General features: G+C 57.4%; 1 protein-coding gene across 5 annotated transcripts in view; it reads left to right on the top strand.

Annotated features, from left to right (window-relative positions):
* LOC120370684 (carboxyl-terminal PDZ ligand of neuronal nitric oxide synthase protein-like) overlaps positions 1-27,583 on the top strand; it is a 174,216-nt gene that overhangs the window by 119,420 nt on the left and 27,213 nt on the right. For 4 of the 5 annotated variants that reach the window (XM_039485739.1, XM_039485736.1, XM_039485740.1 and 1 more), the window contains 5 exons: positions 543-672; positions 10,523-10,686; positions 15,826-15,993; positions 18,328-18,493; positions 19,860-20,009. In XM_039485739.1, coding sequence (XP_039341673.1) covers positions 543-672; positions 10,523-10,686; positions 15,826-15,993; positions 18,328-18,493; positions 19,860-20,009 — 778 coding nt within the window. The remainder of the gene's footprint in view (positions 1-542; positions 673-10,522; positions 10,687-15,825; positions 15,994-18,327; positions 18,494-19,859; positions 20,010-27,583) is intronic. The other variant, XM_039485737.1, reaches the window with a different exon arrangement.

The raw sequence follows: 27,583 nt of genomic DNA, 5'->3' as shown, positions 1-27,583 counted from the left end.
TGTGATATTTAACCTCCCTGCTAGATATCCTTGACATCTGGGAGTTGGCACTCACCAAGCAAGGGGCGAAGTGCTTAAAACGACACCTGGAGCCGAAGCTGGACAAACGCCAGCTAAGGCCAGAGGCCAGTTGAGGCATGATCTGAACTGTGTGGAGGGCAGAGCTGTGCAGCGAGGGCCAGAGGCATTCGAGACAGAAATCACGCAATGTTGCCAACTCCAGTGCAGCTTCCCTAGAGGTAGCACTCAGGGCTGAAAGTTTGTCATGTTCCTAGGAGCCTCTCTGTTTCAGAGCCTTAGAGACCATGATGCCACAGGGCCCCAAGGTAGATCAGAGCTCTCCCTTTGTGCATGGACTAGGGGGTGCTGGGATGCAGCTCTTTGCAGAGCCCTGGCCCTTGAGCCATCCAGGGCTCCGGCTCAGCCTCAGGATGCTCCTTGGGGTTCTGGCCAGCAAAGCCTCCCATGCTGTCAGCAACTTCAGCGGTTTAGTGCGCGATCCCTACAGCCCATCATCACAGCTCCTCTCTCCTCTGCCCCAGAGCCAGGCCATGCGCATCGTCCGCACCGTGGGGCAGGCCTTCGAGGTCTGCCACAAGCTGAGCCTGCAGCACACCCAGCAGGACGCGGACGGGCAGGAGGATGGTGACAGTGAGGACATGGGTGGCCCAGGTACACCGCAGCTGGCGGGGAGAGGCTCTGTGCTCGGGACTCCTGCTGAGGGCAGGCCATGGCCTCCAGTCATGCTCTTGTCCTGCAGGTGTTTTGTGGCTTGCACAGGGAGCGGGCTGCCCCCCTCCGGAGATGGAGGCCCCCCCAAAGCAATGTACAGGTGCCAGGTAGTGCAGAGACCCCACTGGGGCGCGAAGGCCAGCAGTGTCTGACAGTGCCGTTCTGCCCCGGCTAATGGAGGGCTGTGAGAACAAGGCGTGCACACGTCCTCTCCCTCTGGGATGTGGACCCAGAGCAGGGAGTGGCATTTGCTAGGTCCTGGCCTTCGTCCTATGGACCTTCTCCCCTGCTGGGAACCCGTTCACAGGGCTGCGGATTGTGCCAGCTGCGAGTGCTCATATTAGACAAGCCCCTGTTGGGGATGGTCTAGGTGTGCCTGGTCCAGCCTCAGCAGAAGGCAAGGGACTGGATCAAGAGCTCTTCCAGCTCTGCAGCCCTGGGATTCTCATTTGCAGCCCATAACATTTACTTAGTGCACACATAAAAGCGAGAACATAGTATTAAAGTAACTCCTGGCCCCGAGCAGACCTTCCGCCTCCGCCCTGGGGCTGGCCCCGGGGAATTCTCTGCTCCGAGTTGCAGTGAGCACCAAACAAGCAGCTCCTGAGCCGACAGAGTCTCGGAGGAGTTGCCTCAGCTGGGGCCAAGAAAACGAAGTTGCACCGGTCACTGGAGTTACAATACAGCAGTGTGTGGGGAGGGGGCATGCTCGTCTCCCGAGTGCCAGTGCCATGGGGCGGGAAGGATCTCGGAAAGGGGATATGCCCCTCCCCATATGATGGACAGAAATGGCACAGACTGGTAGAGGTGACGTGTGGGGGTCATGTGGGGTCACATGCCTCACAAGATTGATTGGTCACATGGTGCAGTTGGGCCACTTCTCTGTGGGGCAGCTGAGCCTGCAAGCTGTGCTGGGCAGGGAGAGGCAGAGGCAGGAGGAACAGCTTGCAGCTGTAGGGAGATGCTGCTGCTTTTGTGGGGGACTGTGACTTGAGCTGTTTCAGGGTTGTGCCCCCCACTATCAGCAGGCACGGGTCATCTCTGCAGACTGGATTTTGAATGTACCACAGGTTGGGTTTGGGGGCGTCAGCAGAGCTGTGGGGGAGGGAGGCAGCCCAGGACTGGGATAGCAGGGGGCTGTGGGTCAGGATTGAGAGGCATTAGCAGAGCTGGGAGTGGGGGCCCAGGGCTGGGATAGCAGAGGGCAGCCAGTCAGGATTGAGGGACATTAGCAGAGCTGGGAGTGGGGGTCCAGGGCTAGGATAGCAGAGGGCAGCCGGTCAGGATTGAGGAGCATTAGCAGAGCTGGGAGTGGGGGCCCAAGGCTGGGATAGCAGGTGGCTGCGGGTCAGGATTAAGGGGCATTAGCAGAGCTGGGAGTGGGGGCCCAGGGCTGGAATAACGGGGGGCTGCCGGTCAGGATTGAGAGGCATTAGCAGAGCTGGGAGTGGGGGCCCAGGGCTGGGATAGCAGGTGGCTGCGGGTCAGGATTAAGGGGCATTAGCAGAGCTGGGAGTGGGGGCCCAGGGCTGGAATAATGGGGGGCTGCGGGTCAGGATTGAGAGGCATTAGCAGAGCTGGGAGTGGGGGCCCAGGGCTGGGATAGCAGGTGGCTGCGGGTCAGGATTAAGGGGCATTAGCAGAGCTGGGAGTGGGGGCCCAGGGCTGGAATAACAGGGGGCTGCAGGTCAGGATTGAGAGGCATTAGCAGAGCTGGGAGTGGGGGCCCAGGGCTGGGATAGCAGGGGGCTGCGGGTCAGGATTGAGGGGCATTAGCAGAGCTGGGAGTGGGGAGCCCAGGGCTGGGAGTGGGGCTGCAAGTCAGAACTGAGGAGCATTGGCATCTCTCCTAGGCATGGAGCACACCAGGGTTAAGCGAGTGCATTTCGTGAGGAGTCAAGCTGGAGCCAGTTTGGTATGTTCTTCCCCATGTGCCAGGCTGGGTCCTGCATATATTTCTCTCTTGTCTGTCACCCCAAGGAATGGCTTCTGTGCTGTCTTTCCCAGGGCCTCCCCGACCACTCAGCTCCAAGCCCATCTCCCGGCTCTGCACCACCCAGCCCATCCTTCTCTCTCTGGAACTAGGCCTGCAAGGAGAGCCAGTGACCTCTGCTCTGTGTACTCTGTCAGTCCCACCTGGTTCTCAGGTCTGCTCGCCCTCCTGCTCACCCTGCCGGTGCTGAGACAAAGCGTTACAAGGGACGTCCTTCAGCACAGACCTGTGCCCTCAGGGAACCACTGCCAGGCAGCCCCGTTGCAGACTCATTGCCTCTTTCTCCCCCCCCCCCTCCTCCTCCTCATAATACTGAGCTCTTATAGTGGACTGAACTCAAAACAGCATCATTAGGTTGCAGAGTCATCCCAGCAGGACATATGGGGCAGTTCATACTCTCAAACCCACTGACATCCAGTCAGACAAGGGCCCCACACACAACAGGTTCTTCATGCTGTTCCTCTAGGAGTTATGACAGCAAATACTTTAGCTCAACTGACAGCCTCAGTGTCGGCCAGCACTGCTGCATGCTTCTGCCCTAATGCTGGCCAAGGCCCATGTATCCTGCCCTCCTGCTGCCCAGTGATTGGCTGTGCAATCCCTCTGCTGCACAGCTGCACTCTGTGGAAGGTGACTGCCTGCCCTTAGAATCATAGAATCTCAGGGTTGGAAGGGACCTCAGGAGGTCATCTAGTCCAACCCCCTGCTCAAAGCAGGACCAAACCCAACTAAATCATCCCAGCCAGGGCTTTGTCACGCCTGACCTTAAAAACCTCTAAGGAAGGAGATTCCACCACCTCCCTAGGTAACCCATTCCAGTTCTTCACCACCCTACTAGTGAAAAAGTTTTTCCTAATATCCAACCTAAACCTCCCCCTCTGCAACTTGAGACCATTACTCCTTGTTCTCTCATCTTCTACCACTGAGAACAGTCTAGATCCATCCTCTTTGGAACCCCCTTTCAGGTAGTTGAAAGCAGCTATCAAATCCCCCCTCATTCTTCTCTTCTGCAGGCTAAACAATCCCAGTTCCCTCAGCCTCTCCTCATAAGTCATGTGTTCCAGCCCCCTAATCATTTTTGTTGCCCTCCGCTGGACTCTCTCCAATTTATCCACATCCTTCTTGTAGTGTGGGGCCCAAAACTAGACACAGTACTCCAGATGGGGCCTCACCAGTGCTGAATAGAGGGGAATGATCACTTCCCTCGATCTGCTGGAAATGCCCCTACTTATACAACCCAAAATGCCATTAGCCTTCTTGGCAACAAAGGCACACTGTTGACTCATATTCAGCTTTTCGTCCACCGTAAGCCCTAGGTCCTTTTCTGCAGAACTGCTGCCCAGCCCTTCTCAGAAGAGAGTTCTCCAGAAAGTGAGCCGAGCACAGAGCAAGATAGGGCTGCATCCCGAGCCTGCCCACAGCCTGAAATTGTCATTTGGAGGGCTGTGAACCACCCACCCACCCCCATCTCAGAGGAGTGACCCAGAACCCTACTGCTGACAACTTTAATTTTGCCATGAACTGTTTCACCATCAATCATTTCTGCAGGAACAGCCAGTGAACGTGTTCCTCCTGCATGCCCTGTTCTCCTCCCCTGCATTTCCAAGTAGTGATAACGTTCCTATCCAAGGTCATTGAGAGACCTGCATGCGGTGCCATCCATTCCCTGCACTTCCCCTCATCCTGGGTCTCTCATGGCTGGCCCACCATAACTCTCTTCTCAGCTGGCACAAGCTAAAATCTCACAATTCTGCCAGCAGCACTGCTTGACCCCAGGAAGTGGGCAGCACACAGTACCCCAGCAGTCGCACACCAGGGAAGCTGGCCCCACAGAGCCGCCCACTGATTCCGGTCCTCGACTTCCATCCAAATACAGCGACTGCAAAGATGTCATCAAACCACCTGCAGACACCTTGCCCCACACAGGGACTATGGCTGCCCAGTTGAGCAACAACCAGGGGCAGACATTCAGGTGTATGGACACCATGTCAGATCCAGAACTGGCCACACTCTGCTCCAGCTAGCCAAGGACTTTATTCCTAAATCCACTTTGTCTGCCGGAGCCCCAGTCCTTTTTGTTATTTAAAAAAAAAAAAAGGTTGGAAGCCTCAGACTATGTGTGGACTATCAGGCCCTGAATCAGGTCACCATTAGAAACTGATACCCATTACCACCAATCCCCAAGCTAATGGACCACATGAGCACCGCCTGGGTACACACAAAGCTAGCCCTCCAGGAGGCACACAACCTAGTACAAGTTAGAGCTGGGGACGAATGGAAACCCTCCATTCGAACACATTATGGGCACTTTGAATATCTCGTGATACCCTTTGGTTTGACAAATGCTTGCGATGTTTCAGCATTTATTAATGATGTGCTCTGGAACATTGTGGGCCAATACGTGGTGACATACTGATCTTTTCAGACAGTGCCAAACAACACAGCACGCATGTCTGGTCTCTGTATGAAGCTAGAAAAATGTGCCTTTGATCAGTCCTCCATAGAATTCGTAGGGTCATCCTATCTCCCGCGGGTACTGAAATAGACCCACGCAAGATAAAGGCAGTCCTCGAATGGGGGAGCACCATGGAACGTTCATGAACTACAGCCTTTCCTGGGTTCACAAACGTCTATCACCCGTTCATCCCAAAGTTCTTGGAGCAGATCGCCCCTCTCACTGCCTTGCTCCTCAAAAACACCAGTTTCCTGTGGTCTCCCAAGGCCCAGCAAGCCTTCAAGCAATTAAAACCTCACATATCTGCATTGGACCAAGGCCTCCAACCAGCGACAACTTCGGTGGGCCTTATTCTTTTTGCACTTTGATTTTGCAATCTCCTGTCATCCAGGAACTCAAACTAGCAAGGCTGACACTTTGTCCCAGAAGGAACGCTGATCTTAAAGACTTGAACTCCAAAACCTCCTCCATCCTCAAGCCTCAGAACTTTCTGGGCATGGCTCCCCACCAAGATCTGCTCACCCTCATATGATCAACCTTCATCCAGGGAATCCCTCCAGTCAAGCAGAAAGCTATAAGTAAGGACCCCCACGATATCCGAGACAGGGTAACCTACTGAATGAGCATATATATGTTCTCCCTAGGCCTCCAAGGATTACAGCCTGTGATGAAGTGGGACTGTTTTTAATGTTTCCTCTGAATACTGTGTGGGTGCCTCAGTTATGGCCAACCCTCTGTCATCTGGCAACTAATGGCCTGGGCCCTTCCCCCCTTTCAGGGGGATGCTAAAGGTGTGGGAGAATAAAGAGATCAGTGACCTCATGGCCCGGGAAAGAGACAAGCCAGAGAGGAGGGGCTGGAGAGGGTTTGACAGTTTTGGAAGCTGGCTGGAAAATGGAGGGGAGCCCCAACGGGGCTGGGGCCTCTCAACAGGGCCCCAGATGGACCTAACTAAAGGGGGTCCTGTTGGCTGTACCGATAAGACCTGTTTTGGACTGTGTTCCTGTCATCTAAATAAACCTCTATTTTACTGGCTGGCTGAGAGTCACTTCTGACTGCAAGGTTGGGGTGCAGGACCCGGTGGCTTCCCCAGGACCCCGCCTGGGCGGACTCGCTGTGGAAAGCGCACGGAGGGGCATATGCTGAATGCTCCTAGGAGAGACCCAGGAGGTGAAGGCGTGTGAGCTTCTTGCCCTGAAGACAGTCTGCTCCAAGGGAGAGGAGGCTCCCCAAAGTCCTGACTGGCTTTGTGGGGAGCAATTCCAGAGCATCGCTCGGGGACTCCGTGACACAGCCCTACGTATGCCATGACACCCTATAAACGTGCGTGCCGGGGCTCGACCCTCTCCGAGGGGCGGAGGGGAGCCACACCGGCTCACTACACCCCGTCTGGTCCGGGTCGGTCCCCCGGCGGTCCTGGGTGACAAACACAAAGTCCCACGGCATGGGCCCTCCTGGCCCACGGCCGGGTAAAGCACAAGATTCAAGGGCTGAGCAACCGTACAGAGTCACAGGAGCTCAGGCCCTCCGCTTCAGGGCTGAGCAACAATACAAAGTTCACGGAGCTCAGGCCCTCTGGTGCAAGGCTGAGCAACTGTATAAAGTTCAGGGAGCTCAGGCCCTCTGGTGCAGGGGCTGAGCAGGCAAACAGTTTAGTACATAGGCCCAGGCCCTGGATCAGGGCGGAGCAACAAACAGTCAGGGCTCAGGTCCTTAGGCAGGGGCTGAGCAGACAAACAGTTTAGTACATAGGCCCAGGCCCTTACGCCTGAGCGTTGGGGTGAGGGGGAAGACTGCCACCCGTGAGTGAGGTGACAGGAGGGACGCAGGCCCACCCACTCCACTGCGTCCCAGCCTGGGGCCCTAGCAGCGGTTATCACCGCTGACGGTCAGTGGGGATCCTGACCGCAACACACTGACATAGGTTTGGGTGTGTCTGCAGCCTGACTGGGGTCGGCTACCCCCAGGCTACTTCCAGTCTCCCCCTCAGGGCCTACCTGGTCCGTGGCATCGGTCCCCGGCCAGTCCACCAGCATGGGCTCCTCGCGGCCAGGGCTTGGTGGCAGGTCCGCTAGCTCCTCAGGGAAGTCCGGCCAGGCATGTTCGGGTGGCTTCTCCAGGTAGCAGCAGGGACGGGGAAGCTCCGGGGGCTCCTCCGGGTAGTGGGCGCGGGGAAGCTCGGGGAGTTCCTCCAGGTAACGGGCACGGGGAAGCTCCAGCCAGTCTGGGCGGCTGCCCTGGGTCCCGGAGGTTTCCCAATCTCGAGCTCCCTGCGTGCCGCTGGCTCCTGACTGAGCTCTGGCGGCCGGCTTTTATACTTCCTGTCCCGCCCCTTGACTTCCGGGGGGTGGGAACAGGCGGCGGTGGCTTCACCCACTTCAGTGTCTGCAAGGGCGCTGGGCAGGAGGGGAGCCACACCAACTCACTACACACCCCCACACCCCAGCTGGACATTTTGGCTGTTTTAAAACTCAGCGCCTTGTCTCTCATATCTTCTGGTGGCCTCATATGCAGGTCTGTGTTGCAATGTATGTACCCACTACAAGGCACTGCACAATAAACCCCTGGGAACCCTTGAACTCCTGCAGCCCCTTGAGACTCCCCCAGCCCTTGGACAGTAATTGCCTTAGATTTGCTAGTAGAACTACCTGAGTCCGGTGGTTTTTTTACCACTCTGACAGTAGTGGGCCACCTCACAAAGATGGCACATTCACCCCAGCACTGGCCTAAACTTCTCCCAGGAAACTGCCCAGGTCTGTGTGGACCAAGTTGTCTGCCTCCATGGCCTCCCACTGCACATGGTCTCTGAGCACGATGTGTGATTTATCTCCCATTTTATGTGAGACGCTCTCTGGATTTGGGGTCTCTGCTCCTGCCTCTCTTCCACCTACCACCCTCAGACAAATGATCAAGTGGAGAGAACCAACCAGATTCTGGAGCAGTATCTTCGACACTACATAAACTTCCACCAGAACAAAGGGTTCTTGCTGCTACCTCAGAAAGTGTTCATGTACAATAACGCAGAACATGCTTCTACAGTGCAAAGCCTTTTTTTTTTTTTTCAAAATTATGGGTTCTATCCTTGGTTTTACCTGGAGCTAACCACAACTTCCCACAGCCCAGCAGCCCTGGATCAGACACAATATATGTCAAACCCAAGATGACCTAAAAGTTCACCTGGAGGACACCTAGAAGAAAGAAACAACATGTGGACCGTCAATGACAGGAGAGGCCTACCCTTTTGCTAGGCCAGAAGCTATGGCTCTCAACAAAAAACGTACACACAAACAGATCATCTCATAAATTGGACTTCCAGCTCTTTGGCTCCTACCGCATTCTCCAGCACATTAGCCCAGTCATCTTTGAACTCAACTTGCCCCATTCTCTCCAAATACACCCAGTTTTCCATACATCACTCTTGAAGCCCCACATTCAGGACCCATTCCCTCTCCACTCCCAACCATCACCCCACACCAGTATATGTCCATGACCATGATGAGTATATTCTCTGTGAGATCCTTGATGCCAGAATCAGACAGGTTAGACTCTGGCATCTTATGGCTTGGGAAGGCTACTGTCCCAAAGAGTGCTCCTGGGACCCAGTGAAGAATGTCCACCCTCCTGACCTGGTAAACCCCTTCCACAAAAACCAGCCTGGAAAACCCAGCCCCTACTTCCGAGGAGAGGGGCTGATGTGAGTGATCCTGGGCCTTGCACCTAGACCTGAGGGTCCCCAGGCAGGACTCAGACCATGATCACCACCCAGCAACTCACCTGAATGATTGCAGAAGCGGGCCAGCAAAGCTCTGCTTCACAAAGGGCCCCACAAAGCTCCAGATTGGGGGAGACTTCTGTCCCACCGATTGGCTGGGATGCCCCACTTAAACCAGAAACAGAAAGTTGTCTGAGCAGCTAGGTCAATCCCTGTCTGACTGCTGCTCCACTGTCCCCTGCCTTCTGCCCTGAGCCTTGCCTCCCAATCTGTCCTACCCCCTGCCCTCCTTATCCCAGACCCCCACCTCTGCCCAATTCCTGCCTCACTCCTAGTCCCTGCTCTTATGCCCTACCCCTGATGCTGACTCCAACTTCGACCCCTGGCTTGCACCTGACTGTCTCTGGCTCTGACCCCTGGCTTGGCACCTAACTCTGGCTCCGGTTCCAGGCCCCTGACTCTATCCACTAGGTCTGACTGCCCAAGCCCCAGTCCCTGCAGGCACCTTCTCAGAGCAGTTATGCCATGTCACAGCAAACACTGAAAACAGGATGCTGTGGGCCAGCATGAAATGACTGGAAGTGAGCATCATATAACAGCGAAACTGTGGCACCATGGCATTATCAGCACTGCACCCCACGGAGCTGGTTGGGAATTTAGGCAACACTGCCCCAGCGCTCCCTCTGCCGTGCAGAAGGCAGGGGTCTCACTGGAGTGGTAGGGGCAGTCCGGAGGCCATACAGGCTTGGGGGAAGGGATCCAGTGGATTGACATGCTATATGTCAGGGATGGCCAAACCACAGCTCATGAGCCACATCCGGCTCTTTTACCGTTAAAGTGTGGCTTGCAGAGCCCCCCCCCCCCCATTCCCCACCTACCAGACTGGGGGGAGAGGGGCCTTGGGGATTCTGCCCTGCAGCAGGATTATGGGGCTATGAGCTTCTTTAGTTGGGTTTGGTCCTGCTTTGATCAGGGGGTTGGACTAGATGACCTCCTGAGGTCCCTTCCAGCCCTGAGATTCTATGATTCTCCCAGAGGTGACTGGTGCCTGCTGAGAGTGGAGGGTGGCAATTTAAAGGTTAGGCCTCCACTCAACAGCTTGAGTCACTCGCTCCAGGCATACCCTCCCTCTTACCCTCAGCGGCCCCACTCTGCAGCTCCCAGGTGTTAGCTCCACATAGAGAGGTCCCAGCAAAAGCAGCAGTTCTCCCTGCAGCTCCCAGCTCTTAGGCGCTGCCTCTCCCTAGGTCACAGCCCTCGGTTGCCAGCTCCAGCAGCTGCCATGCAGGGAGGGGACCCAGTGGCACCATGTGACCGAGCGGGGCTAGCAAATCCTGGCAAAAATTGAGGGGGGGGGATGTGACCCCACATGACCCCCCATCTGTCGCCTCTGGCTTCTGCCCAGCAGAGAGGTGGGGCTCAGGGCTTCAGCCCCATAGGGGGCATCAGCCAGGGCTGCCAGCTAGGGATGTGTGACCCATGGCAGGTGTTCAGGTGCTTTCCCCACAAGGAGGAATGGGCCTTGTTTGCTAGCCAAGCCCACATTCTCTCAGCCCCGGGGAGCTGGACTGGGCCAGAGTTGCCGTTGTCCCATCTCACCTCTGACCATGCCATTGCTGCCTCTTCCCAGCCTGCCACCCAGCCAGAGCTGAGAAGGCAGCTGTCCCCACAGAGGAGACGGATATCGACGCAGTGGAGATCCCTCCACCAGGGAACAGCACCCTGGAGTTCAGCCGGGGGGTGACGGACCTCGACGCCGTGGGGAAGGACTCAGGGAACTCTCTGGACACCAAGGTACGCCGGCCCCAGCCAAGAGCAGCTGTGTCCCATTACAGGCCCAGGGTCCCCGCAGATAGCGTGGCTTCCCAAGAGTATGTCCAAGCGGCATTGCTCTGTGGCTTTGGGGGCAGGACATGGGTCTGTGCCTGGGGGTGCCCTGCTCTCTCCCCACAGCAGCCTCAGAGCTCCCCACACTCTCCCCCTGTGGCTCACATGGGGGTCACTGCCCCCCCACCCCAGGTCAGAGGGACCTTTGGGTTTCACGCTGCCTTCCAGTGGGGTAGGGAGGGAGCTCATGTCTAGATATGGGGCTGGAACAGCCTGTGGCAGCTCTGTGGGGTGATCAGATGGGGGGGCCACAGCGTGACCCTGAAGCTGGTACAACAGCACGTGTCCTTGTGGCGGCAGCTGGCATCCCCCCCCCCACCCCGCCCGGCTCTGCCAGGGCATTAACAAGGGGAGCCGAGAGGCTAGCCAGACCCCACAACATAGGAAATGCCTTTTCCATGAGCCGCCCCACAGACCAGGGTGAATTGCCTTTGCTGGGGCTCTGGAGGAGGCCAGGTTCACTCCCCTCTGTGCACTCCCAATTTAAGAGCTAGTGTGTCTGCCCCACACCCAGAGAGGGGAAACCTAGGCCCCAAACACACACCTTTCCCCATTGCCGGTCAGCACAGAGCCCTGAAACCCGTGGGAGATGCTGAGCCCTGAGGACACAGGCTGTGGCTCTGCAGATGGCAGACCCAGCTCTGGTCCCTGAGGGTGGCAGTGCCCGGCTCCTGCTGCGGGGTGTGCTGGGCAAGGGCAGCACAGGATGGGAGTCCAGCTGTCATGCTTCATAACTCACTGTTAGGGGCATTGGCCATTCCTTGATCCCATCTCTCCAACCCTCCTCCCCCCAGTTAGCCCCCCGACAATAAAAGAAGCTCATAGTCACTGGCTCCCCCTCATTCTGTTCTCCCGCGGCGCTCCCAGCGCTGAGCCTCTCCCCTGTGTCCTGCACTGCTGTGGTCCAGACACAAACTAGTCCCTGTGTTGCCCCCTCACTCCCGTTGACAGTGGCATGTCCTGGGAACAGAGCAATGTTAGTTTCCCAGCGAAAGTGGCAGGAGTGGAGCTGCGTCTCCCTCTGCCTGACCACACAGCCCGTGCAGGCAGTGCACAGCTGCTGGCAGGAGAGGATCACCTGGTGCATTAACCCAGCACATTTGGGCATTGTCAGAGGCCAGCAAAGCAGAGCTTCCCTTTGAGTTCTCCTTGTGCTTCAGAGACCAGGCCACGGCCAGCCCTCTGTTGGGTCCCCAGTGCAGCCTAGGGCATTGGCTTTCCACTCGCCCTGTGGAGACTCCGAGCATCCCAGAGCCGTCTCTGTGAGCGGGCAGCCGTGCTGCTAACCCGCCTAGGCTGTGGTGCTGCACACTTGTCCCACCCAAAGCGGAGGCCAGGTCCTCGTCCAGGGCACACCAGGACTGAGTGAGTGCCATGGCGAGAGAAGAGTTGGCCAGAGAACCATCTTGCAAGGGGGATTCAGAGAACCAGGAGCTCCCCGGGATGATAAACCTCTCCCCTCCCCTAGTCCTTCTTCTCGTAGATCACACAGCGCTGTACAAGTATGCCCTAATTCAGTCACACAAACCCCATCCAAGGTACGTGAGTACCCACTGGAGTGTGGGGAAACCGAGGCACAGAGCGAGCCGTGGCTCACATGACAAGTTGGTAGCAGTACTGGGAATAGAAGCCAGACATCCTGGTTCCCAGTCCCCTTCTCTAGCCAGTGGGCCTAAGTCCTTCCCTGTCAGCTGGCAGTGGTCTGGCACACAGAGAGGTACTGATGAGGGGACGGTCCCATCACTCCTGCCTGCCCTGCATCCCCTAGAATGGCCACCCTTGAGGAGTGAGAGCTGAACAGTCAGGGTGCAGGTGCATGGGCTCTGTGCTCATGGCGCCGACGTAGCCACGCAGTTGGCTATGTGGTTTGTCTGGTAGGGAAAGCGCCATGTGAATCCCCAGCTTACGAGCACGCGGCTCTGCTGGGCTCTGCCAGTGGCCTCCTGTCGTTCCTGGCTCTCCCTTTCCCTCGGGGGGTGGGGGGACGTGGAGCCTGCGACCACCGCACTGTGCTGCTTAGAACCACTCTCCCAATGCACCAGAGGCTGTGGACCCCTTCGCACCAGTGCTCCCAGCAATGAGTCTCTTGTGGGTAAGGCCACATGCATTGAGGCTTGACACCTGTGTCATTAATGGGGTGCCACAGAGTCAGGGGAGGTAGGACCCATAGGGCTCCTGTGAGGCTGGGGGCCATCTGTTCCACCCAGGGCAGGGCAGGGCAGTCCCATTGCTGCCCAAACTGCTGGAGGAGAGAGGAATGGTGCGATCTAGCATGTCACATAGCCAGCAGAGTGAGCTTCTGTGCGGCTGGCGTGAAGAGCCAGGGTGCTGCCTATGTGATCCAGGCCTCTGTGGTGTGGCACTCTGTCCCACTCTTGTGGCACCTATGCCAGTTAGAGCAGTGGTTCTCAACCTTTCCAGACTACTGTACCCCAGGAACCCGAGCCCTGCTGCCTGGTGCTGAAACATGTAACAGCATTACAGGGCCCTCTGTGGCGTGGTGTCCACCCCTAACTCCAGCCCTGCACTTGTGAGCCCCCTAAACCCATCCCGCAACCCCCAGGTTGAGAACACTGACCTAGATGAGTTGATGTACCCCCTGGAAGAGCTCTGAGTATTCCAGGGGTGCTCCTGGTTGAGAACCACTGAGCTAGAGAGTGATGAGCTAGCTACAGCCTTGGCTAAAAGAGCTGTGTTTGATCCCATCCACCAACAACTGAGTGTGTCGGCATTACACATCGCCGTGAGACACCAAGAGCCTGTCTGGGAGCCAGTCCCCCAGGGAACGTCTTGCCAGTGGTGCCGGCTCTTGCCCTTTTATTGCTATTTGGAGTGTTTGTAAAGCCCCAGCTCCCGGAGGCCCATGAATACGTGACAGTCTCAGCTTCCATTTGTTCAGAAGAGGAAGTGTCTGGCCTCCTGGGCTGCAGAAGAAAGTCAGAAAACCCAGCCCAGGGAATCCAAGGGCTCACAAGCCAGAAGGCAAAGAAATGGGTTGCTGAGGAGGGCTCACACAGGGAACTGCCTCCTGCCCCCCACCCCTGGCAGCTGCTGGCAGCTAGGGCAAGGCTGTGAGCCAAGGTGCAAATCTCTGACCTCCACCTACTCCAAGTGAGGTTGGGGCCACCCTTCTGACTCTGGCTTGGGAGCATGCGTTGGCGGCTGCTGGCTCTGTGCACACAGGTGACCCAGGCTGAGAACATCGTGCTCAGAGCAGCTCACCGGGCCGAGTGGCCGTTCAGGGGGCAGAAGGATCCTGCTGCGAGCACCTGCTGGAACAAAGTCAGCCTGAGCCACAGAGCCGGCCCCAGCAGCAGGGAGAGCAAGCACCTAGGTGTCACAGTCTGTTACAGGGTGTCTGTCTCCTGCTGGCCTGGCCAGTGGGCTGCTCTGTGCCCAGCTGGAGGACAGAGCTGCTGCCGAAGAAGGTCAGTTCCTTAGGTTCCTAGCTTGCACTGAAGTCAGAGGTGTGATGGGTTAGAAACTAGGCTCCCTACGGCTGTTCTGGCTCCAACGCATTACCCTACAGCTGTGTGATGCTTTGGAACTGCAGAGCTGTGTGACTGAATCATAGAATCATAGATTCATAGAATATCAGGGATGGAAGGGACCTCAGGAGGTCATCTAGTCCAACCCCCTGCTCAAAGCAGGACCAATTCCCAACTAAATCATCCCAGCCAGGGCTTTGTCAAGCCTGACCTTAAAAACCTCTAAGGAAGGAGATTCCACTGCCTCCCTAGGTAACCCATTCCAGTGCTTCGCCACTCTCCTAGTGAAAAAGTTTTTCCTAATATCCAACCTAAACCTCCCCACTGCAACTTGAGACCATTACTCCTTGTTCCATCATCTGGTACCACTGAGAACAGTCTAGATCCATCCTCTTTGGAACCCCCTTTCATGTAGTTGAAAGCAGCTATCAAATCCCCCCTCATTATTCTCTTCTGCAAACTAAATGATCCCAGTTCCCTCAGGCTCTCCTCATAAGTCATGTGCTCCAGCCCCCTAATCATTTTTGTTGCCCTCTGCTGGACTCTTTCCAATTTTTCCACATCCTTCTTGTAGTGTGATACCGGCTGCCAACTAGACATGGAGCCATTGACCACTACCGGTTGAGCCTGACAACCTAGCCAGCTTTCTATCCACCTTACAGTCCATTCATCCAGCCCATACTTCTTTAACTTGCTGGCAAGAATACTGTGGGAGACCATATCAAAAGCTTTGCTAAAGTCAAGGACTAACACGTCCACTGCTTTCCCCTCATCCACAGAGCCAGTTATCTCCTTATAAAAGGCAATTAGGTTAGTCAAGCATGACTTGCCCTTGGTGAATCTATGCTGACTGTTCCTGATCACTTTCCTCTCCTCTAAGTGATTCAGAATTGATTCCTTGAGGACCTGCTCCATGATTTTTCCAGGGACTGAGGTGAGACTGACTGGCCTGAAGTTCCCCAGATTCTCCTCCTTCCCTTTTTTAAAGATGGGCACTACATTAGCCTTTTTCCAGTCATCCAGGACCTCCCCTGATCGCCATGAGTTTTCAAAGATAATGGCCAATGGCTCTGCAATCTCATCGGCCAACTCCTTTAGCACCCTCGGATGCAACGCATCTGGCCCCATGGACTTGTGCTCGTCCAGCTTTTCTAAATAGTCCCGAACCACTTCTTTCTCCACAGAGGGCTGGTCACCTCCTCCTTATGCTGTGCCGCCCAGGTTAGACTGCTAAGGGTTAGTGTTGTGACTAGCTATTAATGCTGTTCTCGCACACAGCAGGTCTCGCTGGTGTGCACTGATGTGGGAGCTAGGCACTATATACCTGTGCAGGTCTGGGCTACAGTCTCTGGCCCAGAGAGCTGACAATCGAAGGGTCAGCCAAGAGAAACAGATGGGTACAGACAGACGGGGATGGGGGAGTACAGGGAATGAGGCACCGACCAGCCCAGCTGCAGGGGTCTCAGCTCGGCCAGGAACTTGTTATTGGAGTGGCTGTGGCATGCTGAGGGGCAGTACGCAGAGTGGATCAGGCTTTGCTTTTCTCTATATTTTCCAGGGCTCCCTCCACCCTGAGAGTATCCTGACTGCATCGCCCAGGCTGCTGCTCCCCTCCTCCTCCCAGCTGCCGGACCTGGGGAGCCCTCTCTCCGCTCATCACCAAATGCAGCTTCTCCGGCAGCTTCTGCAGCAACAGATGCAACAGACACAAGTGGCCGTGGCCCAGGTGCTGCCAGTGTGGTTGTTAGAGCCCCAGCGTGCCGCGGCCAAGCGGGGCTGTGCAGGCAGCAGTGCATGCACAGGGGGCCATTTGGAGGGGTTTGTGTGAGAGGTTGGTGTGCTGTGAAGGGTGGGGTGGAAATGGACATGGGTGGATAAGCCAGAAGTGGCAGAGCCCTAGAGGCACAGCCAAGGAGCTCGGCCTTGATGCAGGAAGGGAGGAGCAGGCAGAGGAGGGGTCTGAAACCGTGCGGAGGTGGAGGGAAGGTAGCTGTGTTCTGAATGGCTGCAGGGACAAGTGGCCATTGGGTTATGGTGACGCGGGTGGGCCTGGACAAGGGGATAGGTCTGATCTTAGCCACGGTTGAGGGGTGGGAGTCGGGTATCACAGGAGGAGAGAGCCCAAGGTCACCCCAAGTGGGGGAAGGGAATTCATCAGGGACAGGGAGAGGACCTGGCAGATCCAGTTGGGCCAGGGCACCAGTCAGTTTGAAGGGAGGCAGCTCGGAAGAGAAGTTAGGGAGACAGCAAGAGCTGTGGGACTGAAGGAAGGAGTAGAGCTGCCCCCCATATGCACTATGCCAGGGGCATCGGGGAACCCACAGAGCTCCTTCCCCAAGCCTCATGCCCTGCCCCCGGCCCAGCTGCCCCTGCAGTGACTCACCCATAGCGTTCCAGGAACCTCACTGCACTGCAAGCTAATCCCCTGTGCTATGGGCAGGGGCAGGCAGCACCAACAGCCCCCGGCACTGTTGGCCCCACTGTGTGGAGGCACACGATGGGATGCCACATCCCAGGGGCCAGAGGGGCACACAGCCTAGCTCGGCCCAGCCAGCCTGCTAGGACTGACAGTCAGGGGCTGACTAATGTGTGCAGAGTGCACTGATCCTACTGTCTAGGTCTCACACCTGACAAGCGCTGAGGGCTTGTTTGCTCTGTGTGGTGTGTGGGCCAGTGAAATATCCTGGGTATCAACTGCCCTTGTCGCTTGAGCTGGGAACAGGATCCTGGCTACAACCCTCATGCAGAGCAGCGCAGCTCACCAGGAATGTAAATGCAGTGAGGAATTGTCCAGACTGCCGTGGCCTGGGCTGGGCTAGGCAGAGCTCTTCTGGAGCAGGGCCCCACATTCTCTGATGCTCAGGGTCGGCTGTGGACCTAGAAGTCAGGGCACACTGCTGCGGGGGGAAAGTCAGCTCCAGGTCTCAGGTCTCAATGAGTCTGTCTACACTGCAGTTAAAACCCCGCAGCCGGCCCATGCCAGATGACATGGGTTGCAGGGCCAGGCTAAGGGGCTGTTTGCAGTGTAGGCATTTGGGCTTGGGCTGGAGTCTGGGCTCTAGGACCCTGTGAGGTGAGAGGATGCAAGAGCCCAGCATCTACATTGCAAATTTAACAGCCCTGCATCGAGCCCCAGTCAGCTGGCAGGGGCCAGCCACACACAGGCTGGTGCCTAACTGCAGTGTGGACATACCCAGAGACCCTTGTTTCACTGGAAGCTCCAGGGAGCCATGGTTAGGGTTCTAGGAAGAGTTGTCTCAAGATGAGCTAGCCTGGCCCTCACCTACGCAGCTGAACTGCCTTTGAAAACCACGGGGCTGCCCCTTTATGTGGGGACTGGCAGCTGTCCCACTGGGAACTTCCAGCTCCTGACAGTATGCCTTGGCGCCTGCAGCTTTGAACTGCAATTCCATCACTGCCAGCAGGTGCCAGTGCTCCTGCTTCCCCTGCCCAGTCTCAGCACAGCCTCTGTGGGAGTGTCTCTCTGCTTGGGCCAGACAGATCTGCCCCATGGCTGGGCACCCTAGTGTGAAGAAGAAGGGACTCCATGCTGGATGCAGTGTGGACGGGGGACAGATGCTAGCATGCCCCCTGTCCCATGCTGCCCTGTGGCTGCGGGGTTCTTGTGGGACTGGAATGGGGGACGGACTTAGCAGCACTCTGGGCAAAGTCTGGAAGGGCTTTGTGGGTCCAGAACTTCCACTAACAAGTATAAATCTCTCCCTCCTTCTCCTGCTTGCTGCCCCAGAGCAGAGCAGCTGGTGATGTCCCCAACCCAGGGCAGCAGCTCCCATCACTGGGGATGGCTCCCAGGGGAGAATCTCTCTGGGCTGGGCCTGAGCTCCCGCTCTGCAGACAGCCACCGCTGTGCCTGGCTGAGAGAACAGGTGGCTAAGGGAATGGACGTCTGACTGGAGGCACTGCAGGCTGGGGCAGCGGCTGGGGTGCATGAATCTCACTCTAGCAGCAGGCTGGAGCTCCGGGCTCGGACCCCTGGCTCGGGGCAGGCAGCCTGGCCTGGCACGCACCCACTCGCTGTGTCTCCATTTCTGTCCGGCAGGTTCACTTGCTGAAAGACCAGCTGGCTGCAGAGGCAGCAGCTCGGCTGGAGGCCCAGGCACGCGTGCACCAGCTCTTGCTGCAGAACAAGGACATGCTCCAGCACATCTCGCTGCTGGTCAGGCAGGTGCAGGAGTTGGAGCTGAAGCTGTCAGGAAGCAACACCAGTAAGAGTTCATTCCCCAGCCTTGCTGTGGCCCCCCGCCAGCACAGGGATCCAGGAGCACAGCATGGAGGTGCTTGCTGCTGGGCCCTTTGCTGATCCACCAGGGCACAAGGGACTCCCCATCCCTTCCCATTCTCCCCCGCTCTGGTGGTGTGCCCGTGCCATGGGCCCCAGCACTCCCTGGAGAGGGGATCCCCATGAACGCCAGTGGGAGGGGTCACCACAGAGCCATGCCCAGCAGCCCAGGCTGAGCACAGCCCATGGCCAGGGTGGGCATGCCATGCACACATCTCAGCCCGGTTCCCAGGGGTCAGTGCCCCGACTCACTGCTTGACTCAGGCCTGCAGTGACCACATCTCCTTGTGGGGTGGGGGGTGAGACCCACAGTGTCTAGACAGCCCCGCCCCTTTGCACCCCAGGGTTTGTGGCATACAAGAGACTGCCCCATGTCTCCTGGTCCCAGCACCAGGATGCCCAGGGAGAGAGAATTTATAATGGACACCCTGCAGGGAGAGTCCCTGCATGTACTTCCCTCAGCTCTGCAAGGGCAACTGTGTGCGCACATGGGCGCAGAGGCTGGGTGTTATTGGAGCAGGGCCGTGTGCACATGTTAGCGGTGCAGGGGCTGATTGTGCATGGTGGGAGTGCGGGGGCTGGGTGTTATTGGGACAGGGCCGTGTGCGCATGTTAGCGGTGCAGGGGCTGATTGTGCATGGTGGGAGTGCGGGGGCTGGGTGTTATTGGGACAGGGCCGTGTGCGCATGTTAGCGGTGCAGGGGCTGATTGTGCATGGTGGGAGTGCGGAGGCTGGGTGTTATTGGAGCAGGGCCGTGTGCACATGATGGGGGTGTGCGAGGATGTTTGTGTGTGGCGGGCGTGTGGGGGCTGGGTGTTATTGGAACTGAGCTCTGTGCACATGTCAGGAGTGGGGTGGGGGTGTCTGGTCGGCATGCGGAGGCTGGGTGTTATTGGAGCAGAGCCGTGTGCACATGATGGGGGTGTGCGAGGATGTTTGTGTGTGGCGGGCGGGCGGGAGCTGGGTGTTATTGGGCAGGGCCATGTACACATGTTGGGGATGCGGGGTATGTGTGTGTGGTGGGTGTGGGGGCTGGGAGGGGGTATCTTTGGGGGCTGTCCATGCTTTTCTTTGTTACTATTCGTTCAGCTAGATCCCCACCTACCCCTCCACCCTCCATCGGCTTCAGCTCCCCATGTGAAAAGCACCATGATCGGGGTGGGCAATGGGGCTCTTGGCCAGGGGTTGAGATCTAGAGCAGGCCTGTGTGCTTGGTGACTGTCTGCCGGCCTGTGGGGGGGGCAGTGATGCTCTAGGCCAGGCCCGCTCTGACTGCCCTCCTCTTTTCCAGTAGGCTCCCAGGACAGTCTGCTGGAGATCACCTACCGCTGCAATGCCCTGCCAGTGCTGTGCGACCCCACCACCCCGAAGCCTGAGGACCTCCACCTGCCGCTGCTGGGCCCTGGCCCCGACTCTGCCCATGCCCTGGGCAGCCCCATAGGTAGGAGTGACTGCTTGGTGAAGCTGGAGTACTTCCGCTTCCCCCCAGGCGCCGTGTCACCGTCGGAGCCGCTCCTGGGCAGCCTGGAGCTCATCAAGTTCCGCGAGTCGGGCATTGCCTCAGAGTATGAGTCCAACGCGGATGAGAGCGAGGAGCGCGACTCATGGGCCCAAGAGGAGCCACCGCGTCTGCTCAACGTTCGGCACACGCAGGGCCTGGGGGACAGCCTGGATGATGAGATCGCTGTGTAGGAGGGTGGCTGTCTCCAGACTGAGACAGGGAGGAGATAGTCCTGGGGAGGGAAGCACCTGCTGGAGGCCAGGGCTCAGTTCAGTGCTTTAGGCCTGGGTAGGCAGTAAAAGCTCCCTCTCCACCCCTGTTGCAGGACAAAGCCAGGGCTGCGCTTCCTGCAGCCCACACCATCCCAGCAGGCTCTCAAGGCTGTAAGGGCACGCCCTGGCCTTGCTGTGAGATTGAGCACCCACCCAGCACAGCCACAGAGCACACAGGAGCAGGCACAGACACATGCCCTCCTTCGATGTGCAGTCACAGCCGCAGGTCTCTCACCGCGCTGCCCCAAGGCTCTGCCAGCCTGGCACAGCTTCTGCTCTGACCAGACTCCATAGGCTATGGCCAGCGATGTGTGGCTGTACGTCCGTGGCACGGCTTTGTCCTCTGCAGGGGCGGCTCTAGAGCCCAGCGGGGCAAGCACCCGCCTGGGGCGGCCCTTTCCCAGGGGGGCGGCAGGCTGGGCCGGTGGACCTGCCGCAGTCATGCCTGCGGGAGGTCCACCGGAGCCCCGGGACGACCGGACCTGCCGCAGGCATGACTGCGGACGGTTCGCTGGTCCCGCGGCTCGGCTGGACCTCCCGCAGGCACGACTGCGGCAGCTCAACCGGAGCCGCCGCACCAGCGAACCGTCCGCAGCTGCGGGAGGTCCAGCTGAGCCGCGCGACCCTCCGCAGTCATGCCCGCTGCTCCCGCGGCTCGGGGGCGCCTCCCGGGCATGATTGCTTGGGGCGGCCAAATTTGTAGAGCCGCCCCTGGTCCTCTGTAATGGAACTGGGGATATTTTCATTAGCCATAAAATCTATAACCCTTTTCTGAATCCTACCAAGCTCTTGGCCCCATAACATCCTGTAGCAAGGAGTTCCACTGGCTCATTATCCATTCTGGGTAAAAATGAAGAATTTCCCTTGATCAGCATTAGAATCATTGCCTTTCATCATCAGTGTACCTCCCCTCGTTCTCACTGAGATGTAGCTCCCACCCGCTTTCTTATCCCATTCACTCTTTGACATGGCCCTATCATGTCCCCTCCTATTCATCCCCTCTCCAAACAGAGCAGAGTCAGGGGGATGGTCACAGGAGCTCAGCGTACGGGTGATTCTGCTCCCAGTGGAGTTGAGCTATAGGTTTCAGAGAGAGGCCACCCAGTCCTCGAAACTCCCCGTCCTCAGTTGGAGCCTCTCGGCATTGTGGGTACTTGCCTCTGAGCCTCCTTCGATTCCTGGGGAACCAGACCTGACCTCACTGTTGCAAGTCAGGGAATGCCCCATACCTGTATAACAGATCCTAACTCTCTGAACTCCCCACACAGCCGGTGGCAACGGAGCACCTCCCAGCTGGCACTGTATTCATGCCCACACTCCCCTGGGAGGCCAGGCAGGGCTATTGCCCGCTGGACAGATGGGCACTGAGGCACAGAGCCCAAGTCAGTGCAGCACAGGGAATTGAACCCAAGTCTCGCAGGCAGGTGCCAGCCTTGCTCTCCATGGCACCGGTTTTGGAGTTGGTCTCCAGCCCAGTCTTGTGCAGCTGTTCTGCACACTGCTGAGTGACGATCTGGCACACTCGCTGTTCCAGGGCCGCCCAGAGGGGGGGGCAAGAGGGGCAATTTGCCCCAGGCCCCGCGTCCCGCAGGGGCCCCCACGAGTGTTTTCTGGGGCCCCTGCGGTTCCGGTTGAGCTCCCGCAGGCATGACTGCGGCAGGTCAAGCGGAGCCGCGGGACCACGGCACCCGCCGCAGTCACTCGTCCCGGGCTCCGGTCGACCTGCCGCAGACATGCCTGTGGGAGCTCAACCGGAGCCAAATGCCGCCAAGGGCCGCCCCACGCGCCTCATTGGCGCGCTGGGGTCTAGAGCCGCCCCTGAGCGGGGGCCCCCCGCCACCGAAGACCCCGGGCCCCCGGAATTCTCTGGGCGGCCCTGCGCTGTTCCAGTCATGCCCGGGTTGAACCTGAGCCATTCAGGTCCATTTCAGCCCCCTGGTGTGAAGGAATCACAGATCAGGCATTACCATGCGCTTGTCAAGACACTTTCCCCTGCTGTCACTCCAGCCATTCTCCTCACTCAGCTAGGGCTTGCTGGCCTTCCTAGTCTTGGCTAACCTCAGTATTGTGTCATCTGCCAGCACGCTCTTTCCTTGTCCCCAGCTCCCTAGGGGTGTGCAGCGAGAGCAGGGCGGCAGCAGCACTGGCCTCTTCGTATTTTCTTTTTCCTTAAGTAAATCCAGGGAAATTAAATGCCAAAGCTGATGTTAATGCAATGATGAAGTCAGGAAATTCCACAAGTTCAGGGAGCTGAACTCTTCAGTAGTGTGTACTCCCCACTCTCCTAGCGGGGCAAAGTCCCAGGGCTTTTGCTTCACATTTTGGGCAGATTGGCTGCTTTGGCTCCCTAACAAATAGGCGTCACTTCCTCCTGTTTGCTCTCAAGCTGTCTGGTGAGTTCTCCAGGCTGCAGAGAAGGCTGTACTGCTGGGCCGTGCTGTCATGGGAGTGTTTGCTTGCTGTCCCCATGGGGCTGTGTTAACATTTGGAGGGGCAGAGCAGATTCCCAGGGAAAAGGTTTTGCTCGGAGGGCGCGAAGGCTGAAAGTGCCTGTAGGTGACTCAGTAAAGATTGGCGATCTCAGAAAGCAGACGGGAGTGAGTTTGTTAGGATGGATTGTCTTGCTGTAGCACCCAGGGCCCCGGACAGGATCGGGCCCTGTCGTGGCTGCATTGACTGTGCCCTGAAGAGGTGGCAGACCGAAAAGATGGGAAATTGACAAAAGCGGGTAGAATAGGGCTCCAAAGGCAAGGAAATGGGTTGGATGAGGGGCTCTGGCAATGTCCTACCCACAGCTCTAAAATTGTTTAACCACCCCCTCTTTCCCCGACCCCTTTCTGGGGCTTGGAGCTACCTTCAGTCCCTGCCTGTTCTCAGCTCTCCCCTGATGATTCGCTGTGATGCCATTAGCCCTGACACTAGGGCAGGGCCATGTGCAACCTTCCCTGCTGGGCTTCCAGACCATCCCCGGAGTCCTGCAAGTCTTCGGGGTTCAGAGCTGGCTGGAGAGCAGCTTCTCTCTGGAGCCACTAATAGGGAGAGCGCAGTGAGCAGGGGACCTGGGTCTGTCTGCAGGAGGGTTAGGGGTGAGTTCACGGGGCAGTAGCTGGTGGGCTCCAGGCGTGTGTGGCAGTGACACAGAAAGGGGGTGGGCAGTGAGTGCAGGGATGCTGGCCATGAAGGGAACAGTGGAGTGGGGGAGTGAGGCCAGGGCTTGAGGAGTGGAATGGAGACAGGACGGGAACCCTAGACTGGCTGGGAAGATTCTCCGGGCTCAGAGCAGAGATGGGCTAGAGCAGGAGAGCAGGGCTCCAGAAGAGCAGCACAGTGATGGGAAGCAAAGCTACATCCTTGCCCCTCCTGGCCCCACCTTGCCTTCCCTCACCCACACTAGGCCCCAGGCATTGCCTGCTGGGCCCCCTCTCCTGGCTGCCTCTGCAGAAAGCCCAGGCTTGACATCCACATCAGCTGTGCTTGTTCTGTCTGACTTACCTGGTGCATGCAGTGCAAAACCCAGAGCCTGCAACCCCAGGGCAAGGCCACAGGACAGCGTGTCCCCAGCACTCCGGGTTCACTTACAGCTCTCTCAAGGGCAGCTGTGAACACTTCCCTCCGCTCCCGGGGACTGACGCGTCACCATAACACTGTCGATCAGCTCACCCACTAGCTACTGGCTGGCTGGAGGGGCCTTCGGCTAAGGGCCATTCTGCCCATCTCTGTGCCCAACACATGCTGTGTCTTATAGCCAGCCGTGGGAGCTGCACTGAGGGGTGGAAGCCAGGACCTAAGGAAAGGTACCAGTCATGATGAGGTTTTCTGAGGGTGGTTCTGGCTCCATTGGAGTAGATCTAACTGGCCTTTTAGACTCGTATCACCACCAGGACAGATGGGGCCAAAATTTCCAAAGATTCTGCTTCCAAGTGCTCAGTGAAAATCTGTGATAAATCATGCAGGCTTCTGCAGTCTGGTCAGCTGCCCGCGTTCAGAACTCAGGAGGCAGGTTCCAGAGACCATGAGATTGGCTTTCAAAAATAACGGGGGCTCTTTTTCTTTGCTTTCTGATTTCTGAGCCTTTAGGGGGCACTTGGATCCTGTTTTCGGGCTTCTCTCCACAACTGCGAGGGCTAGAAACTTGCTTTTTTTTGTAAAGGAAAACTGAGGTTCTCGCGCCATCACATGCTTCTAGGAGCTGGAGCTTTACAACTCAGATTGTGAGAGCTGACAACTCTGTTTGTGCACACAAATGCACTTGCAAATGTGGATTTTTGTTTATGCAAAATGATGCCCTTGCAAGTGCAGTTTTTTGCACCTGAAAGGGGATACACTTGCAAGCAATTGAGGTTTGTGTGCATGCAAATAAATGTGCTCTTAGCTACTGTGTGGGCAGTTTGGAATAACCTTTGGGAATGTGGCCCTGAGGTTTTTGGAATGCTCACTTGCTGGAGGGAGTGTTTTGAAAACCAGTTTCCTGATTACAATAATTAGGGGTTGGCTTTTGTTTACCCAGTATCTGTGCATTATTTTGATTTTGAATGATGACTTGAACATGCAGGTGATTGAAGTCTGTTGGGGCGTGAGGGGCCCAAATAAGATCCAGATGGTCATGAAATTCCAGTCGTGCCCTTGCACTCCCACTGCTGCCATGCCCAGTGCTGTGAGCTGCCCCCTTGCTTCATATCACACGCTGGGAGGCTCAGTGTTTGAGCTAACCTAATGCAGGAGGAAACCAGCCGGAGCGCCAGGGAGGATGCCATTAAAGAGACAGGCCAGGCTAGGGCCAGGTTGACAGACCCTATTGACAAAGCCCTACATGTGTGGGGGAGCTGTTGCCCGCCTCCTCCCCTCCTGCAGCCTGATGAAAAGCTGTTATATCATACCACTGTCTCCACCAATCAGGGTTGGGACCCTGCTGACCAACAGCGTGTCCCAGTGATGTCCCGCCAGAGTGCCCACAGCAGGATGGCTGCCCGGGGCCCCAGCCTGGAAGGTGACATCTGCCTGAGACATCTGTCCAGGCTTGTCACTCCCATGGGGCCTGTGGCTCTCCCTGTCTGTTCCTGAGGCTGTTGGTCGCTGCACCAGGACCAGGAATCAAGACAGGCACTGACATTCCCTCTGCTCCCCTGAGGACATGGGGGCTGGGGAACGGATTCTTCCTCTCTCTTCCCCCTCTGCTCCCACTGCTCCTCACCAATGTCCCCTCCTCTTACCGGGCTGGGATTGGGCCAGGTGCTGTCATTCAGACAGGCAGGGCAGTGGGGAGGAGGGCCTTCTGGCCAGACGGGCTTGTGAGGGACAGGGGAGCTGCAATGCCTGGTGTGGTCCCACTCAGAGCTCAGCTGGGCTGTTGGGCTGCCGGGCAAGAAGCTGATCTGGCCTGATGGGTGGGGTGAGCTTGCACCTGTCCACTGCAGGCCTGGAAGGGGCAGGTGGGCACTGGCAGAGGGGGTGGGAGGTTGGCCAGGCAGCACTTCAGGTGGGAAGGGATGGGGACATCAGCAGCCTGTCTAGGCCTGATGCAGGGGTAGGAGATAGGATGGGAGGCAGGATGCAGCTGGGAAAGGGAAGAAGAGAGAGATGAGAGTGCAGGGGGATAAGGGTAAGGATGGCAGCAGGGGGTGGGGGCTGAGGGGACTCTCTAGGACCTTTGGAGGGGCTGGAGAGGAGACTTGGCATGTGAGAGAGTTAATGCAGCGAGGGCTGCAGGGGATGGGGGACGTGCGGCATGGCCAGATGCAATAGGCAGGAGTCAGGGTCTGGCTGGCTGACACATGAGGGAGGGGCAGAGAGCAGGGCAGGGGGAGGAAGGAAGGAAGGACATTATTGTGAGGCTCTCACCCTCCCTGTTGCTTGTGGCAGAACCAGTCCTCTTCCCCTCTCCTCCCCTTGCCCCAGACCTGCTCTGCACAGCACAGGTAGGAGTGGGAACAGCCGACCCAGAGGGAGCAGGGGTCCTAGTGAGAGACCCGTGCCCCTGGAGTCTCTCTTGGGAGTCATGGCACTGGGACACCCCCTCAGGGACTAGGTGCCTTCAGGCAGGCAGGCAGGCAGGCTCACTTGGCCTGCTTCCAACTTATCGTTTTCTCATCACTCTGGTCTGCTCCCGCTCAGGATGGGGGTAGGGACAGGGTGGCTGCTGCTGGTTGTGAGAGCAGCCCCTTCTCTTGGGGGCCATCTTTGAAAGGCCAGTAGCCAGTGGCGTGAAGCAATGTGAAGGGGCATTGCTGGAAGGCCCCAGCATGCATCTCACAGGCGTCCCAGAGCTGGGCTGCAACTCTTTCCAGCCTCCTGCTGTGCCCTGGGCCCTGGAACTGTACAGCTGTAAATTCTCTTTCTCCCAACTCCACGCTGCCCAGGAACCTCCTCTCCAGCCTCACACTGTGGTGGTGGGTCTTGGCTGGGGATAGAGATAGATCTATTTTTTGTCCTTTCCTTTCCTACAACTGTTGTGTTACTAACTGTATATTCAGTCAATCTGGGAAGCCAGTCTGTCAATGTAAGTGCACTTAACCCCTGGATGGTGTTTGTCTATTGGCTTTTGCTAAATAAATCTTTCTATTTCTCAAGGCTTTCTGTCGTATCTTCTTTCTCTCTCTGTCTCTGGATCACTCCTTCCACCTCCCAAACTTTGGGGCCCAAAGCAGGGAAACCAGTTAAACCCCAGCAGCCATCCCGCTTGGGAACGGAGCTTTCCAGAGGGGGCTGGAGCAATGTGTGTAATGGGGGTGCTGAGAGCTGTTGAACCAAACTCTAAACCCTGTGTCTGATGGAAACCACTTTAAGCCAGGGGGCATGGTAGCACCCCTAGTTCCAGCCCCTATGCTTTCCAGGCAGTGAAACGTATCCCCAGTGAACAGCAAAAGGCACGTCTCCCAGCAGACACTGCAGAGAGCAGGCTTGACCCAGTGCCTTCAGCCACTGGCGATATGAAGAGCCCAGTCTGCTGACCAGGTACTAACCTGTTTGGGAGGGGCAAGAGGCAGCGTGCCAGCATGGTGTGGGGAGAGCGGGCAGCATCCCAACATGATGTCCTCATCTTTGCTGAGAGAGAGCTGGGTTCAGTATAGCTTGCCGTGAGTACCGCTCTGCACTGGCACTGCCCCATCACGCCAGGCACAGTCCCACAGGGGGAGAGGGGTAGCTCGGTGGTTTGAGCATTGGCCTGCTGAGCCCAGGGTTGTGAGTTCAGTCCTGTAGGGACCTTGGGCAAAATCAGTACATGGTCCTGCTAGTGAAGGCAGG

Source organism: Mauremys reevesii, linkage group 8 (assembly GCF_016161935.1).
Source record: "Mauremys reevesii isolate NIE-2019 linkage group 8, ASM1616193v1, whole genome shotgun sequence".
NCBI lineage: Eukaryota > Metazoa > Chordata > Testudines > Geoemydidae > Mauremys > Mauremys reevesii.
Note: the sequence above shows the minus strand (reverse complement) of the source record. Positions and strands in the feature narration are given on the sequence as shown.